This window comes from Schistocerca gregaria, chromosome 11 (assembly GCF_023897955.1).
Source record: "Schistocerca gregaria isolate iqSchGreg1 chromosome 11, iqSchGreg1.2, whole genome shotgun sequence".
Classification (NCBI taxonomy): Eukaryota; Metazoa; Arthropoda; class Insecta; order Orthoptera; family Acrididae; genus Schistocerca; species Schistocerca gregaria.
Genome location: NC_064930.1, coordinates 77,786,464 through 77,811,028, shown reverse-complemented (window position 1 = coordinate 77,811,028; position 24,565 = coordinate 77,786,464). Strand labels below are relative to the sequence as shown.

Genomic DNA, 24,565 nt, shown 5'->3' with positions numbered 1-24,565 from the left:
TCCTGGCAGCAACAACTCAACCAATTACTAAAAATAACAGAAGTATTCAGCAATGATATAAATATGGCTTTTTGGAACAGACAAATGTAAGAAAAATAGCATAGTCAAGGGAAAACACTCTAAACAAGATTATTACATATCAGATAACCACAGCGACTGCATAGAAGCGGTGGAAAAAACAGATGGCTATAAATATCTAGGATACAGACAAAAAATAGGAATAGATAATACAAATATTAAAGAACAACTAAAAAAATATAGACAAAGACTAACAAAAATACTGAAAACAGAATAGACAGCCAGAAACAAGGCAAAAGCTATAAATACTTATGCTATACCAATATTGACTTACTCATTTGGAGTAGTGAATTGGAGTAACACAGACCTAGAAGCACTCAATACACTTACACGATCACAATGCCATAAATATAGAATACATCACATACATTCAGCAATGGAAAGATTCACATTAAGCAGAAAGGGAGAAAGGAGATTTATCGACATAAAAACCTACATTATGGACAGGTAAACAATTTAAGAAAATTCTTTATAGAATGAGCAAAAACTAGCAAAATACACAAAGCAATCACTCATATAAATACATCGGCTACACCATTGCAATTTCATAACCACTTCTATAATCATTTAGATCACATAACATCAACAGATATGAAGAAAGTAAATTGGAAAAAGAAAACACTACATGGCAAGCACCCGTATCATCTAACACAGCCACACATCGATCAAGACACATCAAACACATGACTAAGAAAAGGCAATATATACAGTAAAATGGAAGGATGCATGATTGCAATACAGGACCAAACAATAAACACCAGATATTACAGCAAGCATATTATTAAAGATCCCAATACCACAACAGATAAATGCAGACTTTGCAAAAAACAAATAGAAACAGTAGATCACATCACAAGTGGATGTACAATACTAGCAAATACAGAATACACCAGAAGACATGACAGTGTGCAAAAATAATACATTAACAACGTGCCATACAACTTAAACTAATAAAACAACACGTTCCCACATACAAGTATGCTCCACAAAATGTACTGGAGAATGATGAATACAAATTATACTGGAACAGAACCATTATAACAGATAAAACACCACCACATAACAAACCTGATATCATACTCACCAATAAAAAGAAGAAATTAACACAACTAATTGAATTATCCATACCCAATACAACAAATATACAGAGGATAACAGGAGAAAAAATTGACAAATACGTCCAACTGGCTGAGGAAGTCAAGGACATGTGGCATCAGGATAAAGTTGACATTATACCAATTATACTATCAACTACAGGAGTTATTCCACACAATATCATACAGTACATAAACGCAATACAGCTACATCCAAATGTATATATACAACTACAGAAATCTGTAATTATTGATACATGTTCAATTACCCGAAAGATCCTAAATGCAATGTAACATATACCGCACAGTTAAAAGGAAGTCATGTTTGATCAAGGTCCTGCATTTCACTTTCCATTTTTAACCATACATAAAGTCTGAGTAAGGAAAGAAATAATAATAATAGATTGCTGATGGAAATTTCTGTATTTGTGAAGTCAATGCAAAAATCTTGGTTACATTAACTAGAGGCACACTACATTTTAGTATATGCACCATGTGAATTAACATTTGTTGATTGTGTTCCAGACGAAAGTGGATATGTCTATAAGTGAGGAGCAGCGCCCACGGTATGGAATCACAATCCAGGAGCTGCAACACCTTTCGGAGCTGCAAGGGTACGCGGCCGTCGCTGAAATTGAGAAGTTTGGAGGAATTGGAGGGCTGTGCAGGCTGCTGCGAACATCCCCCACTAGAGGTAAAGCCATGCTGCCTGGCTGCATGAGCAGTGTTCCATGCTCCAGTCACGTCATCTCAGGTCTAGTGTCAGCTGTCAACATGGTAACACTAGTTTTGCAGTTATTGTACTCCACGAAATGCATATCTTCTCTTTTGAGTTTAAATCACTCCTACTATTGTTGTCATCCCTTTCACTTCATCTTCGGAACCCCTTCTCCGCCTCCCTCCCCCTACCTCTGCCCCCTCTCCCCCACCCCCATCGGCACACACCTTTCTTTCCCAAGGTTTAGTGGTAATGCTTTTCTGGTTTGTTTTTCTACACTGCCCTTATATTTAATTACTGTTTAATGGTTTCAATTTTCAATGTTATTCATCAATATTCTATCCTCTTTGACGATAATTGTCAGTTTGATTATGGTGATGGCCCTGAGAACTAAAAACCAGTCAATGAAATACATTAATGCTGTTGAATGCCCATAATATTCTGCTTTTCACTTATAATTAATGATATATGAGCAGTGTCCGAGGGAAAGCCACAGCACACACTGTTCACCTACAGTAGCCATTCAGAATGAGCTTTGTAACTGAAAATCATCCAAAATGTGAAATCTGTTCTGTAATATGGTTTTTAGTGGTAAAAGATCTCAGACACATTGAAATTTGTCAGAAAATTTGTTCTGTGTGTGAACTGAATGTGATTTTTAAACGATTAGTTCATTTGCAACATGCTTTACAGTGTAGAGCCTGGGGAATAAACTTTTGCAAGACTAGAACCATGATGATGTATTATGGAGGAGGAGGAGGAGGAGATTAGTGTTTAACTTCCTGCCGACAGCGAGGTCATTAGAGATGGAGCGCAAGCTCGGGTGAGGCAAGGATGGGGAAGGAAATCGGCCGTGCCCTTTCAAAGGAACCATCCCGGCAATTGCCTGAAGCGATTTAGGGAAATCACGGAAAACCTAAATCAGGATGGCCGGAGACGGCATTGAACCGTCGTCCTCCCAAATGCAAGTCCAGTGTGCTAACCACTGCGCCACCTCGCTCGGTGATGTATTATCATGTGTGCTCTATAGAGGGGCAAGTGGAATTTATATAAAAACCATAATAATTATAACAGAAAGGAATAGGGAGTCACATCAAATAAATACAGAGATTGATTTTACATACACAGAAAAGTTCTAGCAATTGTTAACTTCCAATGGGGAATGGTCTTCGGTTGGAGCCAGTTCTGTGCATTTACTCTCACCCAATTAACTGTGGTACTCCTCTATATGCCTCCATATATTGCATATATTGACAGCCCCTCAAGCTTTCTATGCATTTGTGTGCTTTATCTATGAAGACGTCCTTCACAGATGGAGATAAAAGGTCACTGAAGAGTTTTAGGAATTGGGCTCAGGATCTCAGTCATGAAGTTGGTGTATTTAAGCTTTGAATGATGAAGTGTTAGAAAGAAACTTCCACATGGGAAAAATATATTAAAAACAAAGATTCCAAGACTCACCAAGCGGGAAAGCGCCGGCAGACAGGCACATGAACAAAACACACAAACACACACACAGAATTACGAGCTTTCGCAACTGGCAGTTGCTTCGTGTCTGTGTATGTGCGGATGGATGTGTGTGTGTGTGTGTGTGTGTGTGTGTGTGTGTGTGTGTGTGTGTGTGTGTGTGTGTGTGTGTGTGTGTGTGCGTGTGTGTGTGCGAGTGTACACCTGTCCTTTTTTTCCCCTAAGGGAAGTCTTTCCGCTCCCGGGATTGGAATGACTCCTTACCCTCTCCCTTAAAACCCACATCCTTTCATTTTTCCCTCTCCTTCCCTCTTTCCTGACGAAGCAACTGCCAGTTGCGAAAGCTCGTAATTCTGTGTGTGTGTTTGTGTGTTTTGTTCATGTGCCTGTCTGCGGGCGCTTTCCCGCTTGGTAAGTCTTGGAATCTTTGTTTTCCCAGGTTCAACCAAACTGCCCTTGTCAAAGATTTACTGTCCTACACTCGTAGTCTCTGCTGGAAATATCACTTTGCCACGAAGAAAAATAATCCTGATCCCACGCCTAATGATCCAACTCCCCAGGACACTATCCAAATTGAACCCTGCCTGCAACAGTTCCGTCCTCCATCACAGTGGGACCCAATTCCTCTTCCTCAAAATCACCTTCTCCAAACCTTCCAGGAATTTCTCACTTCCAGCCTTGCCTCTCAATCTTTCTTGAAAAACCTTAATCCTACTCCCAACATCACCACAGCCGAAGCCCAGGCTATCCGTGATCTGAAAGCTGACCGATCCATCATCATTCTTCCGGCTGACAAGGGTTCCACGACCGTGGTACTTGATCGTCGGGAGTATGTGGCTGAGGGACTGCATCAGCTTTCAGACAACTCTACATACAAAGTTTGCCAAGGTAATCCCATTCCTGATGTCCAGGCGGAGCTTCAACATATCCTCAGAACCTTAGGCCCCCTACAAAACCTTTCACCTGACTCCATCAAACTCCTGACCCCACCGACACCTCGCACTCCTACCTTCTACCTACTTCCTAAAATTCACAAACCCAAACATCCTGGCCGCCCCATTGTAGCTGGTTACCAAGCCCCCACAGAACGTATCTCTGCCTACGTAGATCAACACCTTCAACCCATTACATGCAGTCTCCCATCGTTTATCAAAGACACCAACCACTTTCTCGAACGCCTGGAATCCGTACCCAGTCTGTTACCCCCGGAAACCATCCTTGTAACCATTGATGCCACTTCCCTATACACGAATATCCCGCACGTCCAGGGCCTCGCTGCAATGGAGCACTTCCTTTCACGCCGATCACCTGCCACCCTACCTAAAACCTTTTTCCTCATCACCTTAGCCCGCTTCATCCTGACCCACAACTTCTTCACTTTTGAAGGCCAGACATACCAACAATTAAAGGGAACAGCCATGGGTACCAGGATGGCCCCCTCGTATGCCAACCTATTTATGGGTCGCTTAGAGGAAGCCTTCTTGGTTATCCAAGCCTGCCAACCCAAAGTTTGGTACAGATTTATTGATGACATCTTCATGATCTGGAGACACAGTGAAGAACAACTCCAGAATTTCCTCTCCAACCTCAACTCCTTTGGTTCCATCAGATTCACCTGGTCCTACTCCAAATCCCATACCACTTTCCTAGACATTGTCCTCCATCTGTCCAATGGCCAGCTTCACACATCTGTCCACATCAAACCCACCAACAAGCAACAGCACCTCCATTATGACAGCTGCCACCCATTCCATATCAAACGGTCCCTTCCCTACAGCCTAGGCCTTCGTGGCAAACGAATCTGCTCCAGTCCTGAATCCCTCGATCATTACACCAACAACCTGTAAACAGCTTTCGCATCCCGCAACTACCGTCCCAACCTGGTACAGAAGCAGATAACCAGAGCCACTTCCTCATCCCCTCAAACCCAGAACCTCTCACAGAAGAACCCCAAAAGTGCCCCACTTGTGACAGAATACTTCCCGGGACTGGATCAGACCTTGAATGTGGCTCTCCAGCAGGGATACGACTTCCTAAAATCCTGCCCCGAAATGAGATCCATCCTTCATGAAATCCTCCCCACTCCACCAAGAGTGTCTTTCCGCCGTCCACCTAACCTTTGTAACCTCTTGGTTCATCCCTATGAAGTCCCCAAACCACCTTCCCTACCCTCTGGCTCCTACCCTTGCAACCGCCCCCGGTGTAAAACCTGTCCCATGCACCCTCCCACAACCACCTACACCAGTCCTGTAACAAGGAAGGTGTACACGATCAAAGGGAGAGCCACGTGTGAAAGCACCCACGTGATTTACCAACTGACCTGCCTGCACTGTAACGCTTTCTATGTGGAAATGACCAGCAACACACTGTCCATTAGCATGAATGGACACAGGCAGACAGTGTTTGTTGGTAATGAGGATCACCCTGTGGCTAAACATGCCTTGATGCACGGCCAGCACATCTTGGCACAGTGTTCCACCGTCTGAGTTATCTGGATACTTCCCACCAATACCAACCTATCTGAACTCCGGAGATGGGAACTCGCCCTTCAGTATATCCTCTCTTCTCGATATCGGCCGGGCCTCAACCTCCGCTAATTTCAAGTTGCCGCCGCTCATACCTCACCTGTCTTTCAACAACTTCTTTGCCTCTGTACTTCCGCCTCGACTGACATCTCTGCCCTTACTCTTTGCCTTTAAATATGTCTGCTTGTGTCTGTGTATGTATGGATGGATATATATGTGTCTGTGTGTGTGTGTGTGTGTGTGTGTTTGTGTGTGTGTGTGTGTGTGTGTGTGTGTGCGCGCGCGTGTGCGCGCGCGCGAGTGTACACCTGCCCTTTTTTTCCCCTAAGGGAAGTCTTTCCGCTCCCGGGATTGGAATGACTCCTTACCCTCTCCCTTACAACCCACATCCTTTCATCTTTCCCTCTCCTTCCTGAAGAAGCAACCATCGGTTGCGAAAGCTAGTAATTCTGTGTGTGTGTGTTTGTGTGTTTTGTTCATTGTGTCTGTCTGCCGGCGCTTTCCCGCTTTTTAAGTCTTGGAATCTGTTTTTAATATATATATACACACACTCCTGGAAATGGAAAAAAGAACACATTGACACCAGTGTGTCAGACCCACCATACTTGCCCCGGACAGTGCGAGAGGGCTGTACAAGCAATGATCACACGCACGGCACAGCAGACACACCAGGAACCGCGGTGTTGGCCGTCGAATGGTGCTAGCTGCGCAGCATTTGTGCACCGCCGCCGTCAGTGTCAGCCAGTTTTCCGTGGCATACGGAGCTCCATTGCAGTCTTTAACACTGGTAGCATGTAGCGACAGCATGGATGTGAACCGTATGTGCAGTTGACGGACTTTGAGCGAGGGCGTATAGTGGGCATGCGGGAGGCCGGGTGGACGTACCGCCGAATTGCTCAACATGTGGGGCGTGAGTTCTACACAGTACATCGATGTTGTCGCCAGTGGTTGGCGGAAAGTGCACGTGCCCGTCAACCTGGGACCGGACCGCAGCGACGCACGGATGCACACCAAGACCGTAGGGTCCTAAGCAGTGCCGTAGGGGTCCGCACCGCCACTTCCCAGCAAATTAGGGACACTGTTGCTCCTGGGGTATCGGCGAGGACCATTCGCAACCGTCTCCATGAAGCTGGGCTACAGTCCCGCACACCGTTAGGCCGTCTTCCGCTTACGCCCCACCATCGTGCAGCCCGCTTCCAGTGGTGTTGCGACAGGTGTGAATGGAGGGACGAATGGAGACGTGTTGTCTTCAGTGATGAGAGTCTCTTTTGCCTTGGTGCCAATGATGGTCGTATGCGTGTTTGGCGCCGTGCAGGTGAGCGCCACAATCAGGACTGCATACTACCGAGGCACACAGGGCCAACACCCGGCATCATCGTGTGGGGAGCGATCTCCTACACTGGCCGTACACCTCTGGTGATCGTCGAGGGGACACTGAATAGTGCACGGTACATCCAAACCGTCATCGAACCCATCGTTCTACCATTCCTAGACCGGCAAGGGAACTTGCTGTACCAACAGGACAATGCACGTCCGCATGTATCCCGTGCCACCCAACGTGCTCTAGAAGGTGTAAGTCAACTACCCTGGCCAGCAAGATCTCTGGATCTGTCCCCCATTGAGCATGTTTGGGACTGGATGAAGCGTCGTTTCACGCGGTCTGCACGTCCAGCACGAACGCTGGTCCAACTGAGGCGCCAGGTGGAAATGGCATGGCAAGCGGTTCCACAGGACTACATCCAGCATCTGTACGATCGTCTCCATGGGAGAATAGCAGCCTGCATTGCTGCGAAAGGTGGATATACACTGTACTAGTGCCGACATTGTGCATGCTCTGTTGCCTGTGTCTATGTGCCTGTGGTTCTGTCATTGTTATCATGTGATGTATCTGACCCCAGGAATGTGTCAATAAAGTTTCCCCTTCCTTGGACAATGAATTCACGGTGTTCTTATTTCAATTTCCAGGAGTGATATATATTAAAAACAAAGATTGCAAGACTTACCAAGCGGGAAAGTGCCGGTAGATAGGCACAATAAATAAAACACACAAACACGCACACAGAATTTCGAGCTTTCACAACCGGCGGCTGCTTCGTCAGGAAAGAGGGAAGGAAAAGGAAAGATGAAAGGATGTGGGTTTTAAGGGAGAGGGTAAGGAGTCATTCCAATCCCGGGAGCGGAAAGACGTACCTTAGGGAGAAAAAAGGATAGGTATATACTCGCGCGCACACACAAACACACACACACACATATCCATCCATACATACACAGACACAAGCTGACATATTTAAAGGCAAAGAGTATGGGCAGAGATGTAAGTCGAAGCGGAAGTGTGGAGGCAAAGATGATGATGAATGACAGGTGAGGTATGAGTGGCGGCAACTTGGAATTAGTGGAGATTGAGGCCTGGTGGATATCGAGAAGAGAGGATATACTGAAGGGCGAGTTCCCATCTCCAGAGTTCGGATAGGTTGGTGTTGGTGGGAAGTATCCAGATAACTCAGACGGTGTAACACTGTGCCAAGATGCCAAGATATGCTGGCCGTGCACCAAGGCATGTTTAGCCACAGGGTGATCCTCATTACCAACAAACACTGTCTGCCTGTGTCCATTCATGCTAATGGACAGTGTGTTGCTGGTCATTTCCACATAGAAAGCGTTACAGTGCAGGCAGGTCAGTTGGTAAATCACGTGGGTGCTTTCACACGTGGCTCTCCCTTTGATCGTGTACACCTTCCGGGTTACAGGACTGGAGTAGGTGGTGGTGGGAGGGTGCATAGGACAGGTTTTACACCGGGGGCGGTTGCAAGGGTAGGAGCCAGAGGGTAGGGAAGGTGGTTTGGGGACTTCATAGGGATGAACCAAGAGGTTACGAAGGTTAGGTGGACGGCGGAAAGACACTCTTGGTGGAGTGGGGAGGATTTCATGAAGGATGGATCTCATTTCGGGGCAGGATTTTAGGAAGTCGTATCCCTGCTGGAGAGCCACATTCAAGGTCTGATCCAGTCCCGGGAAGTATTCTGTCACAAGTGGGGCACTTTTGGGGTTCTTCTGTGAGAGGTTCTGGGTTTGAGGGGATGAGGAAGTGGCTCTGGTTATCTGCTTCTGCACCAGGTTGGGACGGTAGTTGCGGGATGCGAAAGCTGTTTACAGGTTGTTGGTGTAATGGTCGAGGGATTCAGGACTGGAGCAGATTCGTTTGCCACGAAGGCCTAGGCTGTAGGGAAGGGACTGTTTGATATGGAATGGGTGGCAGCTGTCATAATGGAGGTACTGTTGCTTGTTGGATTGGTTTGATGTGGACGGATGTGTGAAGCTGGTCATTGGACAGATGGAGGTCAACGTCTAGGAAAGTGGTATGGGATTTGGAGTAGGACCAGGTGAATCTGATGGAACCAAAGGAGTTGAGGTTGGAGAGGAAATTCTGGAGTTGTTCTTCACTGTGAGTCCACATCATGAAGATGTCATCAATAAATCTGTACCAAACTTTGGGTTGGCAGGCTTGGATAACCAAGAAGGCTTCCTCTAAGCGACCCATAAATAGGTTGGCATACGAGGGGGCCATCCTGGTACCCATGGCTGTTCCCTTTAATTGTTGGTATGTCTGGCCTTCAGAAAGTGAAGAAGTTGTGGGCCAGGATGAAGCTGGCTAAGGGGACAAGCAAGGAGGTTTTAGGTTGGGTGGCAGGTGATCGGCGTGAAAGGAAGTGCTCCATTGCAGCGAGGCCCTGGACGTGCGGGATATTCGTGTATAAGGAAGTGGCATCAATGGTTACAAGGATGGTTTCCGGGGGTAATAGACTGGGTACGGATTCCAGGCGTTCGAGAAAGTGGTTGGTGTCTTTGAAGAAGGATGGGAGACTGCATGTAATGGGTTGAAGGTGTTGATCTACGTAGGCAGAGATACGTTCTGTGGGGGCTTGGTAACCAGCTACAATGGGGCGGCCAGGATATTTGGGTTTGTGAATTTTAGGAAGTAGGTAGAAGATAGGAGTGCGAGGTGTCGGTGGGGTCAGGAGTTTGATGGAGTCAGGTGAAAGGTTTTGTAGGGGGCCTAAGGTTCTGAGGAATCCTTGAAGCTTCACCTGGACATCAGGAATGCGATTACCTTGGCAAACTTTGTATGTAGAGTTGTCTGAAAGCTGACGCAGTCCCTCAGCCACATACCCCCGATGATCAAGTACCACGGTCGTGGAACCCTTGTCAGCTGGAAGAATGATGATGGATCAGTCAGATTTCAGATCACGGATAGCCTGGGCTTTGGCTGTGGTGATGTTGGGAGTAGGATTAAGGTTTTTCAAGAAAGATTGAGAGGCAAGGCTGGAAGTGAGAAATTCCTGGAAGGTTTGGAGAGGGTTATTTTGAGGAATAGGAGGTGGGTCCCGCTGTGATGGAGGACGGAACTGTTGCAGGCAGGGTTCAATTTGGATAGTGTCTTGGGGAGTTGGATCATTAGGAGTGGGATCAGAATTATTTTTCTTCTTGGCAAAGTGATATTTCCAGCAGAGACTAAGAGTGTAGTACAGTAAATCTTTGACAAGGGCAGTTTGGTTGAACCTGGGAGTGGGGCTGAAGGTGAGGCCTTTGGATAGGACAGAGGTTTCGGAATGGGAGAGAGGTTTGGAGGAAAGGTGAACCACTGAATTGGGGTGTTGTGGTTCCAGATTGTGTTGACTAGAATTCTGAGGTGTTGGGGGGAGTGGAGCTGGAAGTGGGAGATGAGTAGATGGGAGAGACTGGGTCTGTGTGCAATGAGAGGAGGTTGAGGTTTGTTGGAAAGGTTGTGGAGGGTGAGTGAGTTGCCTTTCCGGAGGTGGGAAACCAGGAGATTGGATAGTTTTTTGAGGTGGAGGGTGGCATGTTGTTCTAATTTGCGGTTGGCCAGTAGGAGGATGCTATGTACAGCCGGTGTGGATGTGGGAGAGGAAAGATTGAGAACTTTGATTTGGGATAGGAGTTGACGGGTGTGTTCATTGGCCGAGTCGATGTATAGGTGAAGGATTAGGCGGGTGAGGGCTATGTATTGTGCTGTCAGGAACTGGTATAAGGACTGATGGAAAGAAGGATTGCAGCCAGAGATGGGAACTTTAAGTGTGAGGCCTTTGGGAGTAATGCCAAATGTCAGACAAGCCTGAGTAAATAAAATATGGGAGCGTAATCTGGCTAGGGTGAAGGCATGTTTGCGGAGGGAATGTAAATAAAATTTAATGGGGTCGTTGTAGGGATGTTGTGAGGTTGACATGGTATTAGAAGGTGGAAAGGGTAATATGAGGTTAAAGTGAAAGTAAATAGAAATTTATATAGGGAGAGATAAAGGTGTGAAAAAATTCGAAAAAGTGTTGGTTTGAGATGAGCTATGTTGATCCTGTGCTGAACTTAGGTTGGTGACCAACAATGGGTGCAAAGGTTGGGTAGTTATGTTGTATCCAGATCACGTTAAAGGGTGGGGAAATTCAAGAAAATTTCGAAAAAAAATTTTTTGAAAAAATTTTTTCGAAATAAGTTTCGAAAAAATAAATTCCGAAAAAATAAAATTCGAAAAAATTTTTCGAATAAAATCTCGAAAAAATGTGTGTGTAAATGTATTCAAAGGACTGGTTGTGTACTGGCAGGTTATGAGAATGAGGCTAACAATTGTTTGATGAAGAAATAATAACGTGTAAACCTGTGGGAAGCTGCTAAAAAATGATCGGTTATGTGGGAAAAACGGGAATGGAAATAAAACGAAAGTTGTTGGAAATAACTGAGATGGTTGTGTAATGGGTGAAAGGAACTGAAGCTGTGAAATAGTATTCACGAGTTTACACGAAATGTTTGTAAACTTGGAACAGTGGATTTTATAGCAGCGGTTATGTTGAAAGTGTTGAAAATTTTAAGTTATGGTTTGGAAGCAAATTACGTATTGTTGAGTATAATTAGGCAGGATAAAATGTATGGTAGATTACGGAAAAAGGGAAGATGAATACAAAGTGAAACTACTTGTACAAACGAAAAGAGAAAGTAAGACGATAGAGAAGATTTCGAAATGCAACAGAGACAATAACAAACGTAATTGTTGGGTTCAAATTAATGATGATGTAAATAAAATAGAAAGAAACTTCCACATGGGAAAAATATATTAAAAACAAAGATTCCAAGACTTACCAAGCGAAAAAGCGCCGGCAGACAGGCGCAATGAACAAAACACACACACAGAATTACTAGCTTTCGCAACCGATGGTTGCTTCTTCAGGAAGGAGAGGGAAAGACGAAAGGATGTGGGTTTTAAGGGAGAGGGTAAGGTGTCATCCCAATCCCGGGAGTGGAAAGACTTCCCTTAGGGGAAAAAAAGGACAGGTGTACACTCGCGCGCGCGCGCTCACACACACACACACACACACACACACACACACACACACACACACACACACACACACACACACATTCATCTGCACATACACAGACACAAGCAGACATATTTAAAGGCAAAGAGTAAGGGCAGAGATGTCAGTCGAGGCGGAAGTACAGAGGCAAAGAAGTTGTTGAAAGACAGGTGAGGTATGAGCGGAGGTTGAGGCCTGGCGGATATCGAGAAGAGAGGATATACTGAAGGGCGAGTTCCCATCTCCGGAGTTCGGATAGGTTGGTGTTGGTGGGAAGTATCCAGATAACTCAGACGGTGTAACACTGTGCCAAGATGTGCTGGCCGTGCATCAAGGCATGTTTAGGCACAGGGTGATCCTCATTACCAACAAACACTGTCTGCCTCTGTCCATTCATGCGAATGGACAGTTTGTTGCTGGCCATTCCCACATAGAAAGCGTTACAGTGCAGGCAGGTCAGTTGGTAAATCACGTGGGTGCTTTCACACGTGGCTCTCCCTTTGATCGTGTACACCTTCCGCGTTACAGGACTGGAGTAGGTGGTGGTGGGAGGGTGCATAGGACAGGTTTTACACCGGGGGCGGTTGCAAGGGTAGGAGCCAGAGGGTAGGGAAGGTGGTTTGGGGATTTCATAGGGATGAACCAAGAGGTTACGAAGGTTAGGTGGATGGCGGAAAGACACTCTTGGTGGAGTGGGGAGGATTTCATGATGGATGGATCTCATTTCGGGGCAGGATTTTAGGAAGTCGTATCCCTGCTGGAGAGCCACATTCAAGGTCTGATCCAGTCCCGGGAAGTATTCTGTCACAAGGGGGGCACTTTTGGGGTTCTTCTGTGAGGGGTTCTGGGTTTGAGGGGATGAGGAAGTGGCTCTGGTTATCTGCTTCTGTACTAGGTTGGGAGGGTAGTTGCGGCATGCGAAAGCTGTTTTCAGGTTGTTGGTGTAATGGTCGAGGGATTCAGGACTGGAGCAGATTCGTTTGCCACGAAGGCCAAGGCTGTAGGGAAGGGACCATTTGATATGGAATGGGTGGCAGCTGTCATAATGGAGGTACTGTTGCTTGTTGGTGGGTTTGATGTGGACGGATGTGTGAAGCTGGCCATTGGACAGATGGAGGTCAACGTCTAGGAAAGTGGCATGGGATTTGGAGATGGTAAACAAGGATTAGCTTAGGAATAGATCAATTGGTATTTGAACAAACCGTGTTAATAGTCCCTAAAATAATTATGAAAGTATTACGAGGAGTAGGTTGGTTGATGAAATATGTAGTTGTGATAGACTTTCAGAGTGGTTCCCTTATGTGCAATCTAGGTAACTATAATAAAGAGATATTATTTAGAACATATTACTGTCAAGTACATCATAGTTCCAATCTTAAAAAGGAAACACAGAAATTTTTTCCGAAAGATGCAGGACCATTTGATCATGGATAGTCCACACCAGAAAGCATACTATTTAATTTACCCACATACTGGTCAGGAGAAATGTTTATACAATGCTGACAAACTAAAGAAATACAATTTTCATAAATTAGGATGGGAGGGAGGACAAGCAACCAAGAACCAAATAATATTTGACGTGACTATAAAAATAGGATGACAAATAGAAAGATATTCTACAGGTACAGAAAATTGATTAATAGAAGAGGGCAGTAGAAACAGTAGTGTTTTGGATTGGTAATCTAGCTGGAGCTTGGGTTTTAAGAAAAGAGAGAATAAAAGAAAGAATAGAGTGCAATTAAGAATACTTAGATATGTAGTGTCTTCAACAGCTGAGTTAAGATATGAAGAAGGTAGTAAGCTAAAGAGGACAGACACGTAAGTCAAAAGGGAACCTCAAAGTAATATGGGAGAAAGTAGAAGGAAAAGTAATGGAAGATATAAATATATCTGAAATGTGGAGTGTGCTCTAGGAATGATGAGTAAAAGGCAGATAGGTGGACCTAAGAAAGGCCAACCTATACTGTTCGGGCAGAGGCACCAAGGAAGGGACTGTCCTGTACCATAGTAGGAGAGGAATAAATATGGGGCACTACCACACTGAATGAAATAGAAATATTTTACAGCATTGAGACAGAAGTGGTCTTTGGTGGAAGTGAGGTGAGGTTTGTTTAAAGGATGATCCATAGATTATTCTTAAAATTAGTTATAAATAACAAGAGGTTTTTCCCAAAGATTTATAGTACAGAGGTGACAGGATTTGAGTGCAGTGGTGGAGACAGTTTACACCTCAACGTAATTGCACACAAAGGGTTTGGAATACAAGTCCATACTCTTCGAAGGTGGGATATTAAAGAAGTTAAGTTCTCTAAAAAGATGTCAATATAATGAAACTCAGAAAGTTTATAATCAGTATAATGATGAAAGATGAGCAAACTATTTAAAGAAGGTTAATATTGCATTACCTATTTAAAGAGGAATAATATTATGATGTCTAAGTGTATCAAAATAAATCTCTCACAAGTATCCAGTAGGTAGATAGTAAAATTGTCTAAAATCAAAAATGAAAGTGGTTAATTGGTTATGAGGTCAAGAGGACCACAAATAAAAGGAACTTAAGAATAACATTAATGACAAGTAATGTATTTGTAATACTGTGTACATCCCTCAGATACTTCGACTGATCTAGAAAAGATAGTCATACTATTAAAGAAAGTAACAAGATATGAGAAATAATATTACAAGTATGAAGGAAATGAATGAATCCTGCCAAACAGGAACAAAATACTTAAGCAATAAAGTGAACATAGTCACGAGTGATCATTAACAATTATAAAAAGTTATGTTGGAGAGATTATGCAAAGGCAGCTTAAAGAATTAAGAGTAGGATAATAGCAATAGAATTGTTAGTAAAAATGTATATGTAACTAGCATGAAATTTCTTTTTTTGAGTGGTGGGATATGTGGTGTTTTGGGATATTTGTAAACATCCCAACACACCATTGGAAAGCCATCAGCAAGAGATGCTCATGAGTAAGTTGAATAAGGAAGGGAAACTGTGTGTTTTCCTTTCTTGTATGCAGCGAATGTGGAGCAGTGGTGGAGCCCATGAGAAGGGGACCAGTGAAGATGGTATTACAACCACTGGCAGTCCGGAAATCATTTGTGCCATGGTGCAGCAAGTACCTGAATCAGAGAGCCATGGAGTAAGTGACACACCAAAAAGGCATAATGAACAATTGAAGAGCGGTAGTTGTTTATCTGTGTTTTTCTCTCAGGTCCTACAGTGTACCTGTATGGACATTCGAATGTACTCAAGAGAGTGGTAGTACCGTAGCAGTTGTTAGTTGTGTTGTAAAAAGTAATAGTGGAAATATGGGTGAAATATACCCCTGTTTGTGAGAAGTGTGACTATTTATTTAGCAATGCATTAGAGAGAATGTGCAGAAGCATTCTAGGAATCTTCACCACATTTGAATCGACAGGTAGGTGGCACAGAAGGATCCAGACCACTAAAAATCTACTCTGAGAAGAGAGGATAAAGGTCTACTTTCATGTGGCGGTGTATTGGGGTCTGCAAAATATTTCCCTGTTGTATCGGCCAGGGATGCAACTTCCTTCTAGTGCTGATATAAGACCCACCACAATCTTACAAAATAAACAGCAGCAGGAAAAGAAGGAAAAATACACACCCCACTTCTTATCAGGGTATTTGTTGTTGCCAAAAGTAATGCCTATTTTACTATTTGTGCTGAAGCATTTTTAGTTGACCAATACATGTGTCATGTATGGCTTCACTGAATGTAGTTAAAGAGCAGCATGGGCATTCTTTGGTGTGCCGTTCCTGCATTTCACTACTTTTGCGTCATCTGAGGGTTATTGCATTACTGTGCATTTTGTTTTGTACAGTTGCAGTCTCATAATACAGAGATACTACAAATGATTCATTTGTCTCCAAGGTTCTGTATTACATGTACAAATATTATTGAAGCATGAATGGAACCATAAACTCTCAGAGTTTCCTTTCTACCCATCAGTTGTTGTTAAGGGTGGAATACCTTGACAAAAAAAAGAGAGTTTTTGTGTGTTGGAATATGTGAGATTTTTCCTGTTATGATAGGGCAGCATGCATTCAAAAGGAATTTTGAAAAAGAACCACCATGTAAATGAAGTATTGTGCATTAGTATTGACAATTTAAGGTCACTGGTTATCTCTGTAAATAGAAAAGTGCTACTCAACTGGTGTTCCAGATGCAACCTTGGAGAGAGTGAACCAAAGGTTTTGTATGCAATCCAAAAAAATCAACAGTCTGTGCAAGTCATGTATGTGAAATACGGCAGAAAATTTCAAACTGTATCATCTGCAGTTTGTGGAACAATTAAAACTGTAAGGTTGTGCCTGGTGCCTTCAATTTTGCATCATAAGGAAAGTTTAACCATCACAATTTGAAAATGTGTGGCACTGAAAATCATTATGAGATTGTGATGCATGAACAAGATATGCGGAAGGTTATTGTTCTATGTGCATTGTCACAGACAAAGCTGTATTGTCATTTTTCTCCTATGATAAGTCTGTTTCACATACCTCTGCCCTTGATATGTAGCAGTTGTGGTTATTTTCACAACTGACTGCAGATTCTGAGAACTTCACTTCCAACAAAACCCCCTTATTGGAGCATCAATGTCCATCACTATCTAAACATGAAACTCCTGCATTGCTGGATTGGGCATAGTGGTAAAGATGATGGGGCTCTGTTCCCTTGGCCCTCCAGGTCTCTTGACCTAATGCCATATGACTTTTTCTTTGGGAGTCCATTAAGGACAATGTTTATGTGCCCCCACAGCCAAGAACACTGGAACAGCTCAGAGTATGCATCAATGATACTGTAATGATCGTTGACAGGATGTTGCTGCATAAGGTATGGAAGAAACTTGGACATGTGTCATGTGTCCAGAGGAGTATTCATAGAACTTTTGCTGAGCACAAAATGCAGACTTTGTGAGTTTATGATTCTGTTCATGCACCAATCATATTTGTATTTCCACTTGTGATATTTTGGAAAGTAAAGAGCTTTGAAACTGGATTAATCATTCATAGTAACTTTGTACAGGTTTTTCACTTTCTCGTAGGTACTTTGAAAAAAAAAAGGCAGCTGGGAAAGAAACAAAATAAGTAGTAATTAAATTCTTACTGTGTAATGATTAGTGAGCCACCAGAGTCAACATATCCATTATGCCAAAATACTTGGAATATATCCCTGAACAAACTCCAGAAATTTTTTGTCATTTTTGTTTTGGTTCACTCAGTATACATGTGAGGAGTTAAAAGTCTTAGCATAGTTTCCACACCTGGTATTTTCCTGTTGCTAAAGTATACATATTATCTTATTTGGAAAAAAAGAGACATTTCCCAAAAGTTTTACTTGATCACTGTGGTTGTGTAACTATCCACTGTTACAGGTCTCAGTGGGATACGAGCAGATTTGGAGAACAGAAGGAAGGTATTTGGTTCCAATATGGTACCGCCGAAACCGCCAAAAACATTTCTTCACCTCATATGGGAAGCTCTCCAAGATGTCACCCTCATTGTTTTAGAAATTGCTGCTTTGGTGTCATTGGGTCTTTCATTTTATCCTTATAAGGAAAGACGTAAGTACCATATTTTAATAATAATTCTGTTATTAAATAATTAAGGAATGTAAACAAGCTTTGAGTTCCATCCAGTCACTGACAGTTGACAATATGAAGATTTCTGGCATTGCGTACTAACAACAATATTTCATGTCACATGGTGTAGAAGGAGACCATACTCAGTCGGCATCCTGACAGTGTGTTGTTTTGGTGCATAATTGAGCTGTGAGCAGTGGATGTTATTAGATATAGCCTCTACAACTGTGTAACCATTCTCCTTTTCCACTGCTTTTCTTTCTGTTGTAGTTGCATTCACACTCAAATTTGTTGATAACCAGTGTCTAATGCAGAGGTTGTTTTCAAGATGCTACCTATAGCTAAGAAGTAAATCATCAAACTCAGCACAAAAAATAAAAACCAGGTCACAGACATCCCGTATGCACATGTATTAACTCCTGTGAAACATTATCCTGGGACCATTTTTCAATCAAATAATGGCACACGTTGATATGAACTGCCAGCATGTCATCGAGATACTCCCTCAATTGCCGAGGTCCCCCACAGTGTCTCCAATTCAATACATGTGGGATCAGTTTGCATGCTAACTCTATTCCAGTGCAAATATCTGGGATGTCGATTGCCAGTTACAACAGTTTGGGTGACTGAACTCAGAAGAGAATGTTAGAGGTGTGTGATGCCTTTCCCACCTGAACCTCAGCAGTGTGTAAGGTGGAAAGGGGGCTTGTGGTAGGGGGTTGGATGGGGAGAGAGGGAGTTGGATGATATGCACAACATTCTACCACCCGATGATTGGGCAGTGTGCTTCTGCTGCTGATTCCAACGTGATTTTTCAATCCCTGAAATTGCACAACATAACCTTTCATTTCACTTCCTTCTCTCTTTTTAGGCACTTAACTTCCACTGTCAGTGAGTGTATTATTTGTGGCCATATAGAGGAAGATGTATATGCCAGAATGAAGTGGAAGAAGTCAGTGTAGAACTGATTCATTTAGGAATGGTATCTGTCCAGCTCATTTTGCCTTTTGCCATCTGTTGTTGGAAAATTTTTACTTGCGGTCAGCCCATCAAGACTCAACAACATTTTTTTCGTTATTTTTGATGCTATTTCACAAACTGTGATCTGCATTTTCACTGAAAATAGTATATTTTAGCTCACAACTAAGGGATTGTTTCCTGTTGTTTTCTTTTTATTAACATTCACAGTCATTGAAGATGACATATTTTAAGTAAGTACCAGTCAACTCAACCAAGTACTCAGTGTTAAGCTGACTGCCAATATAAAAGTACACAAAAATGAACATTCACACACATACAAGTTGGTATCAGTATCCCCATTGGATTATTTTGTTATTTATTTATATTTATTTATTTATTTTTTAAAGGAATTTTAGGATAAAAATGTGGACTTTCATAGATTTTGTGAAGAGCATAATTATACAGTTTCATAGATTTTCATAGAAAATATTTAATCAATTCCCAGACACAAAATTACATAAACACACACACACAACATGCATCTGCATGTCTTCGCGGCATAAAGACTGTTCCATAAAAGTTTGGGCATGCTGCCACGTAAATTCAGTTTCTTCTTATAATATTTCAGCTGAATGCCATCCAGCCATCTTCAGAGTGAGCCAAGGTGACTAACACTCCAGCATTTGCTACGTCCTTTTAAACTCGAGGACCAAACCACTGCGGATGCAGCCAAAGATACACAAGGTGCCAGAGACATTGATAGGCAGCAAAGAGGTGTAACATATGCATGGATATTTATAAGATACCCTGTGTGTGCGGCAGTTCATACATTGGACAGATGACATGTACAGTCCAGGGGAGATGCACAGAGCACCACAAGTACACACATCTCTTACAACCTAATAAGCAGAGCACTGTATTGACACTGGGCACTCTACGGTGTATGACAATGTCGAAATTTTGTACTGGACTTCATCGTTCTGGGACTCAGTAGTGAAAGAAGCAATTGAAATTCTGTTGGTGATGAATTTAATTAATAGAGATAGCAGCTTCAGCTTGGACAAATCATGGAATCTGGCAATTTCTGTAATTAAATCACAAAGACGTCTTAACATCAACAGTACAGCTCTCCTTGACACATCAATATCACCGTGTGGATCGACTGTGCAGCCAGAGATTTAATTTCCATGCATATGTTACACCTCTTTGCTGCCTATCAATGTCTCTGACACCTTGTGTATCTTTGACTGCATCCACAGTGGTTCCGTCCTCAAGTTTAAAAGGATGGAGCAAGTGTTGGAGCAAGTGTTAGTCACCTCGGCTCACTCTGAAGATGGCTGGACAGGATTCAGCCAAAATATTAGAAGAAGAAACTGAATATATGCGGCTGCACACCCAAAATTTTATGGAACACACACAATGTTTTGCTAATACACGAACATGGAATTTACCCATTCTGGAACAGTAATCACATGCTCTGCAATGATTTTTTTCTTCTTTGACATTAAACAGCTGAAATTGTTGAACAAAGCTCCAGGCCCTGATGGAATACCTGTCAGATTCTCTACTGAATTTGCGGCTGAGTTAGCCCCTTTTGTAATTATAATCTATCATAGATCCCTTAAAGAAAAAAAAACCAACTGTGCCCAGTTCTTGGAAAAAGGCACAGGTCACACCCTTCTACGAGAAAGGCAGTAGAAGTGTTCCACAAAACTACCGTCCAAAATCATCTGAAACCCAACTCGCACTTTTTTCACATGACATGCTGAAAGTTTTGGATCAGGTAGATGCAATGTTTCTTGATTTCCAAAAGGCATTTGACTAAGTTCTGCACCCACGCCTATGTTCAAAAGTATGACCATATGGGGTATCAAGTGAAATTTGTAACTGAATTGAAGACTTTTTGGTAGGGAGGACACAGCATGTTATCTTGGATGGAGAGTCATTGTCAGATGTATAAGTAACTTCAGGTGTGCCCCTGGGAAGTGTGTTGGGATCCTTTTTGTTCATGTTGTATATTAATGACCTTGGAGACAATATTAATAGTAATTTTTTTTGCAGATGATGCAGTTATCTATAATGAAGTAGTATCTGAGAGAAGGTGCATAAATATTCATTCAGATCTTGATAAGATTTAAGTGTGGTGAAGAGATTGGCAACTTGCAAAATTTCACAGTTTCAACGTAAACGTTGAAACTGTGAGATTTTGCATGTCATAAAATGAAAAAAATGCAGTATCCAATGAACTATAATATGAATGAATCACTGTTGGAATCAGCCAACTCATATAAGCATGTGGATGTAACAATTCTTAGGGATATGAAATGGAATCCCATAGATTCAGTCGTGGGTAAAGCAGGTGGTTACATCAGTTTATTGGTAGAATACTGATAAAGTGCAATCAGTGTACAAAAGAGATTGCTTAAAAATCACTTGGGCAACCAGTTCTACAGTATTGCTCAGGTGTGTGGGACTCGTACCAGGTACCACAGAGAAAGGCGGCACAAATGGTCACAGGTTTGTTAAATTTGTGGGAGAGTGTCACAGAGATACTGAAGAACTGGCAGACTCTTGAAGACATATGTGAAGCATCCTGAGAAAGTCTATTAACAAAAGTTTCAAGAACCAGCTTTAAATGATTATTCTAGGAATATAGTACAACCCCCTTACATATCGCTCTAGGGATCATGAGGATAAGATTAGAATAATTACTGCATGCACAAAGGTGTTCAAACAGTCATTATTCCCATGGTCCATATGTGAATGGAACAGGAAGAACCCCTAATAATAATAATAATAATAATACAATGGGATGTACCCTATGCCATGCACTGCAAGTGGTTTGCAGAGTATAGACGAAGATGTAAGCACACTTTCCTTTCCATGTTCTCCCCATACGTCATATATAGTCTCCGAAGGGGGTTTATGCAATTCCATACTATGTTGCAGCATTGCTGATTGATAACACATTTGACTTTGTATCATCAATTGCTTATAGCAAAACCTGGAGATTTAAAAGATATTTATATCACCTGTTGCATTACTGACAAAACTGACAATGAAAGTATAGAATGTGAAACAAGACAGCAGTGGTTTTTATGGCAGAACAAAATCTCACCATAGCGAGTGCAGTTGTGCTGCCTTTTCTGATGCCTTGTTGACTTTGTGCTAGCCATTTCAACTTGTGACAAGTTTCAGTAACATGAAAAATATTTTTATTGTTACATTTTGTTAAGATGAAAATCATGTTTGTAGAAACATGATTACTTCGTATTTCAATACAGCTTAAATGGGCTAAATTGATAAAAGTTTGACACTATATTTTTTATTTTCTAATTTTTTTAAATTTTTATTTATTTTTGCTATATCTGCTGTTTACAGCAATGAGCTACAAATCATCAAGGGCACACAGTATGCTCCACATCATCGTATGGGATCAAACGGGAGATCTTATCAATCAGCTAGAGTCCAGCAGTGGTGGCTGGTAGCTAACCGTGTCAGCATAAACACATGAATTTGGAAAGTGTATATAGTGTGTGAATCTAGACCCCAGGTTGATTCTAGATGGCACTACAGTACTGTAATGAACTTGATTTATTTCTTTATTTGTAAAAAAAAGTTACAGAAATGTGACAGGCTAAGACTTGCGTCAAGTGCAGAAATAAAGTAAGCAAATATAAACAAAACAGAGCAAGTCAGCATGCTTAGTCGAGCCCAGAAGCAGGCAATGACAGCTGTATTCAGAGAGCAGTGATGAAGTAGCCAATGAAGTCAGGTGACGAGTAGGAAAACAGATTTTCTTCTGAAAAAATAAATTCATTTTTCAGTTTTTGGACCAGATATGGAGGATTGCATTGACTTGGAGACACAACACCTTTCACTAAGAAATGGAGTGAAACTGACAACTTCTCAGTCATTATATGTAGAGTGCAGTGATTTGAATCATTATCCTAAAATAAATGCAATTTTCGGGATACATAAAACAACACTATCCAGTTTTACATGAGATGGGCTACTTATTTATTTTTTGCCTTTAGTGGCAAAGCCTACAAGGTACATTCATTGGTGTGTGGCCTGCTAAGGCTTCTCAGCCTCTGAGATGGGATTAGTTCTTTTGGTAGTTCCATCTTTTGAACGTATTTTGAAGTTGTCTGCATCTACACTTGTTGGACTTCGGTTCCATTGTCCTCAATTGTGCTAAAGAAACTGTTTCTTAGTTTTAAGCCTTCTGGTAGCTTGTTAAGTGCCCTACAATGTTATTTGGATGGGAAGGATTTCATTCTCTCTTTGTGTATAGTCAACTTACTTTGAATTTGTGGACTTTACCCATGGGAGTAGGTTAAGGATATTATTCCAAGAGCGACATTATCTTGATAACTGATGTGCAGCTTTGCACCATACAGGAGGGAATAATTACTGGCAGAATAGCATATGACAGTGTTGATGCATTGACCAGTTTCAGGCTCACATTGGAGTAGTAACCTACAAATGGGCTACAGCGCAATAGTGGGACACCCCTCTCCCTCCCCCCCTTGGAAATCCTGCTTGTGCTGTCAGACTGATTTGTAGTGTAGCCTGAGGTCTAGGTCAAGTTGGAAGATGACTATTCGGTTGTGAGTTGGTGAAGGCAGTGAATGGGAATGTAAAATAAACATTTTGGAAACAGATGTTACATAATATAACATTATAATGTTACCGCCTCTAATTTGAAATAAAACCGGAGTTCATTTATGGACTCTAATAATAGGCCAACTTGGAGTTACGCAAATGATTTATTGAAAATCCTGTCTTTGGTGGCAATGTTATAAGAAGAACCGGGGGCTAACAATGGAATTATTTCATTTTGATTCATCGTAATTTATTTGCATGACAGACAGAAATAATTATCACTATGGCTAGATTTCTGAAATAAGCTATGACCCATAGTTTGCCTGGAGAACAATTCATTTGGCAGAACCCAAATGGATAATTTTATCCAAGAAGATTATTGGACTGTGGAAAATAAATATGATTGCAAGTTTTAATGAATGTTGACAATTAAATGATAATCTCGCACAAAATAGCATATGAAAAGGTCATGAGCCAAACAAAAAGTACTTCACTTTCTTTCACCGGTATGCTTTTACTATACTTTTCAACGAGTCTGTACACAGAAAATATTTTTTAGATATTTTAAACTGAAACAGCTTTTATGACACTTAATATGAATTGATACAACACAGTGTCTGTGTCATATTGGTAATGATAACAGATACAATATTGTTGGTACAATAACAAGAGAGAGTCAGATAGCAAGAGTACAAGAGCAAGAGCAACCAGAGCCCAAGAGCAAGAGATCTTTTCAGACTAGTACGTGTCTTTATGTAGTATTGTACATTATTATCTTCATGTATTTTTAGCTCGATAATAGTTACAAGGCTCCTGCATCATGGCAGTACATATATACTTGTCACACTAAAATTGAATATTTTTTCATGTATGCATACTAGACTTGTTTAATAATTATTTCTCTTGATATGGGGGAAAATTCATCAAGAGTGGCTGTCACACCACAAAAGCTCACTTGAATATTAAGCACTGTATGCACACCTACATCTGATATCAACATTGAGCAAAAAGTCATTAAACTTGAATTGTAACTAGGTAGATAGCTGTTAGGAGTCTTTCATTAGAAGATACATTATTGTCCATATGCATCATGACAGTTGGATACAGGTTTTTTCTCCTTTTATTACATTACTGTAATAAGTTAAT

General features: G+C 42.0%; 1 protein-coding gene across 1 annotated transcript in view; it reads left to right on the top strand.

The window, feature by feature from the left end:
• The window catches only part of LOC126295032 (plasma membrane calcium-transporting ATPase 2-like), a 606,942-nt gene that overhangs the window by 33,987 nt on the left and 548,390 nt on the right, over positions 1-24,565 (top strand). The window contains exons 2-3 of the mRNA XM_049987282.1: positions 1,698-1,866; positions 17,645-17,833. Of these exons, the coding sequence (XP_049843239.1) occupies positions 1,698-1,866; positions 17,645-17,833 (358 nt within the window). The remainder of the gene's footprint in view (positions 1-1,697; positions 1,867-17,644; positions 17,834-24,565) is intronic.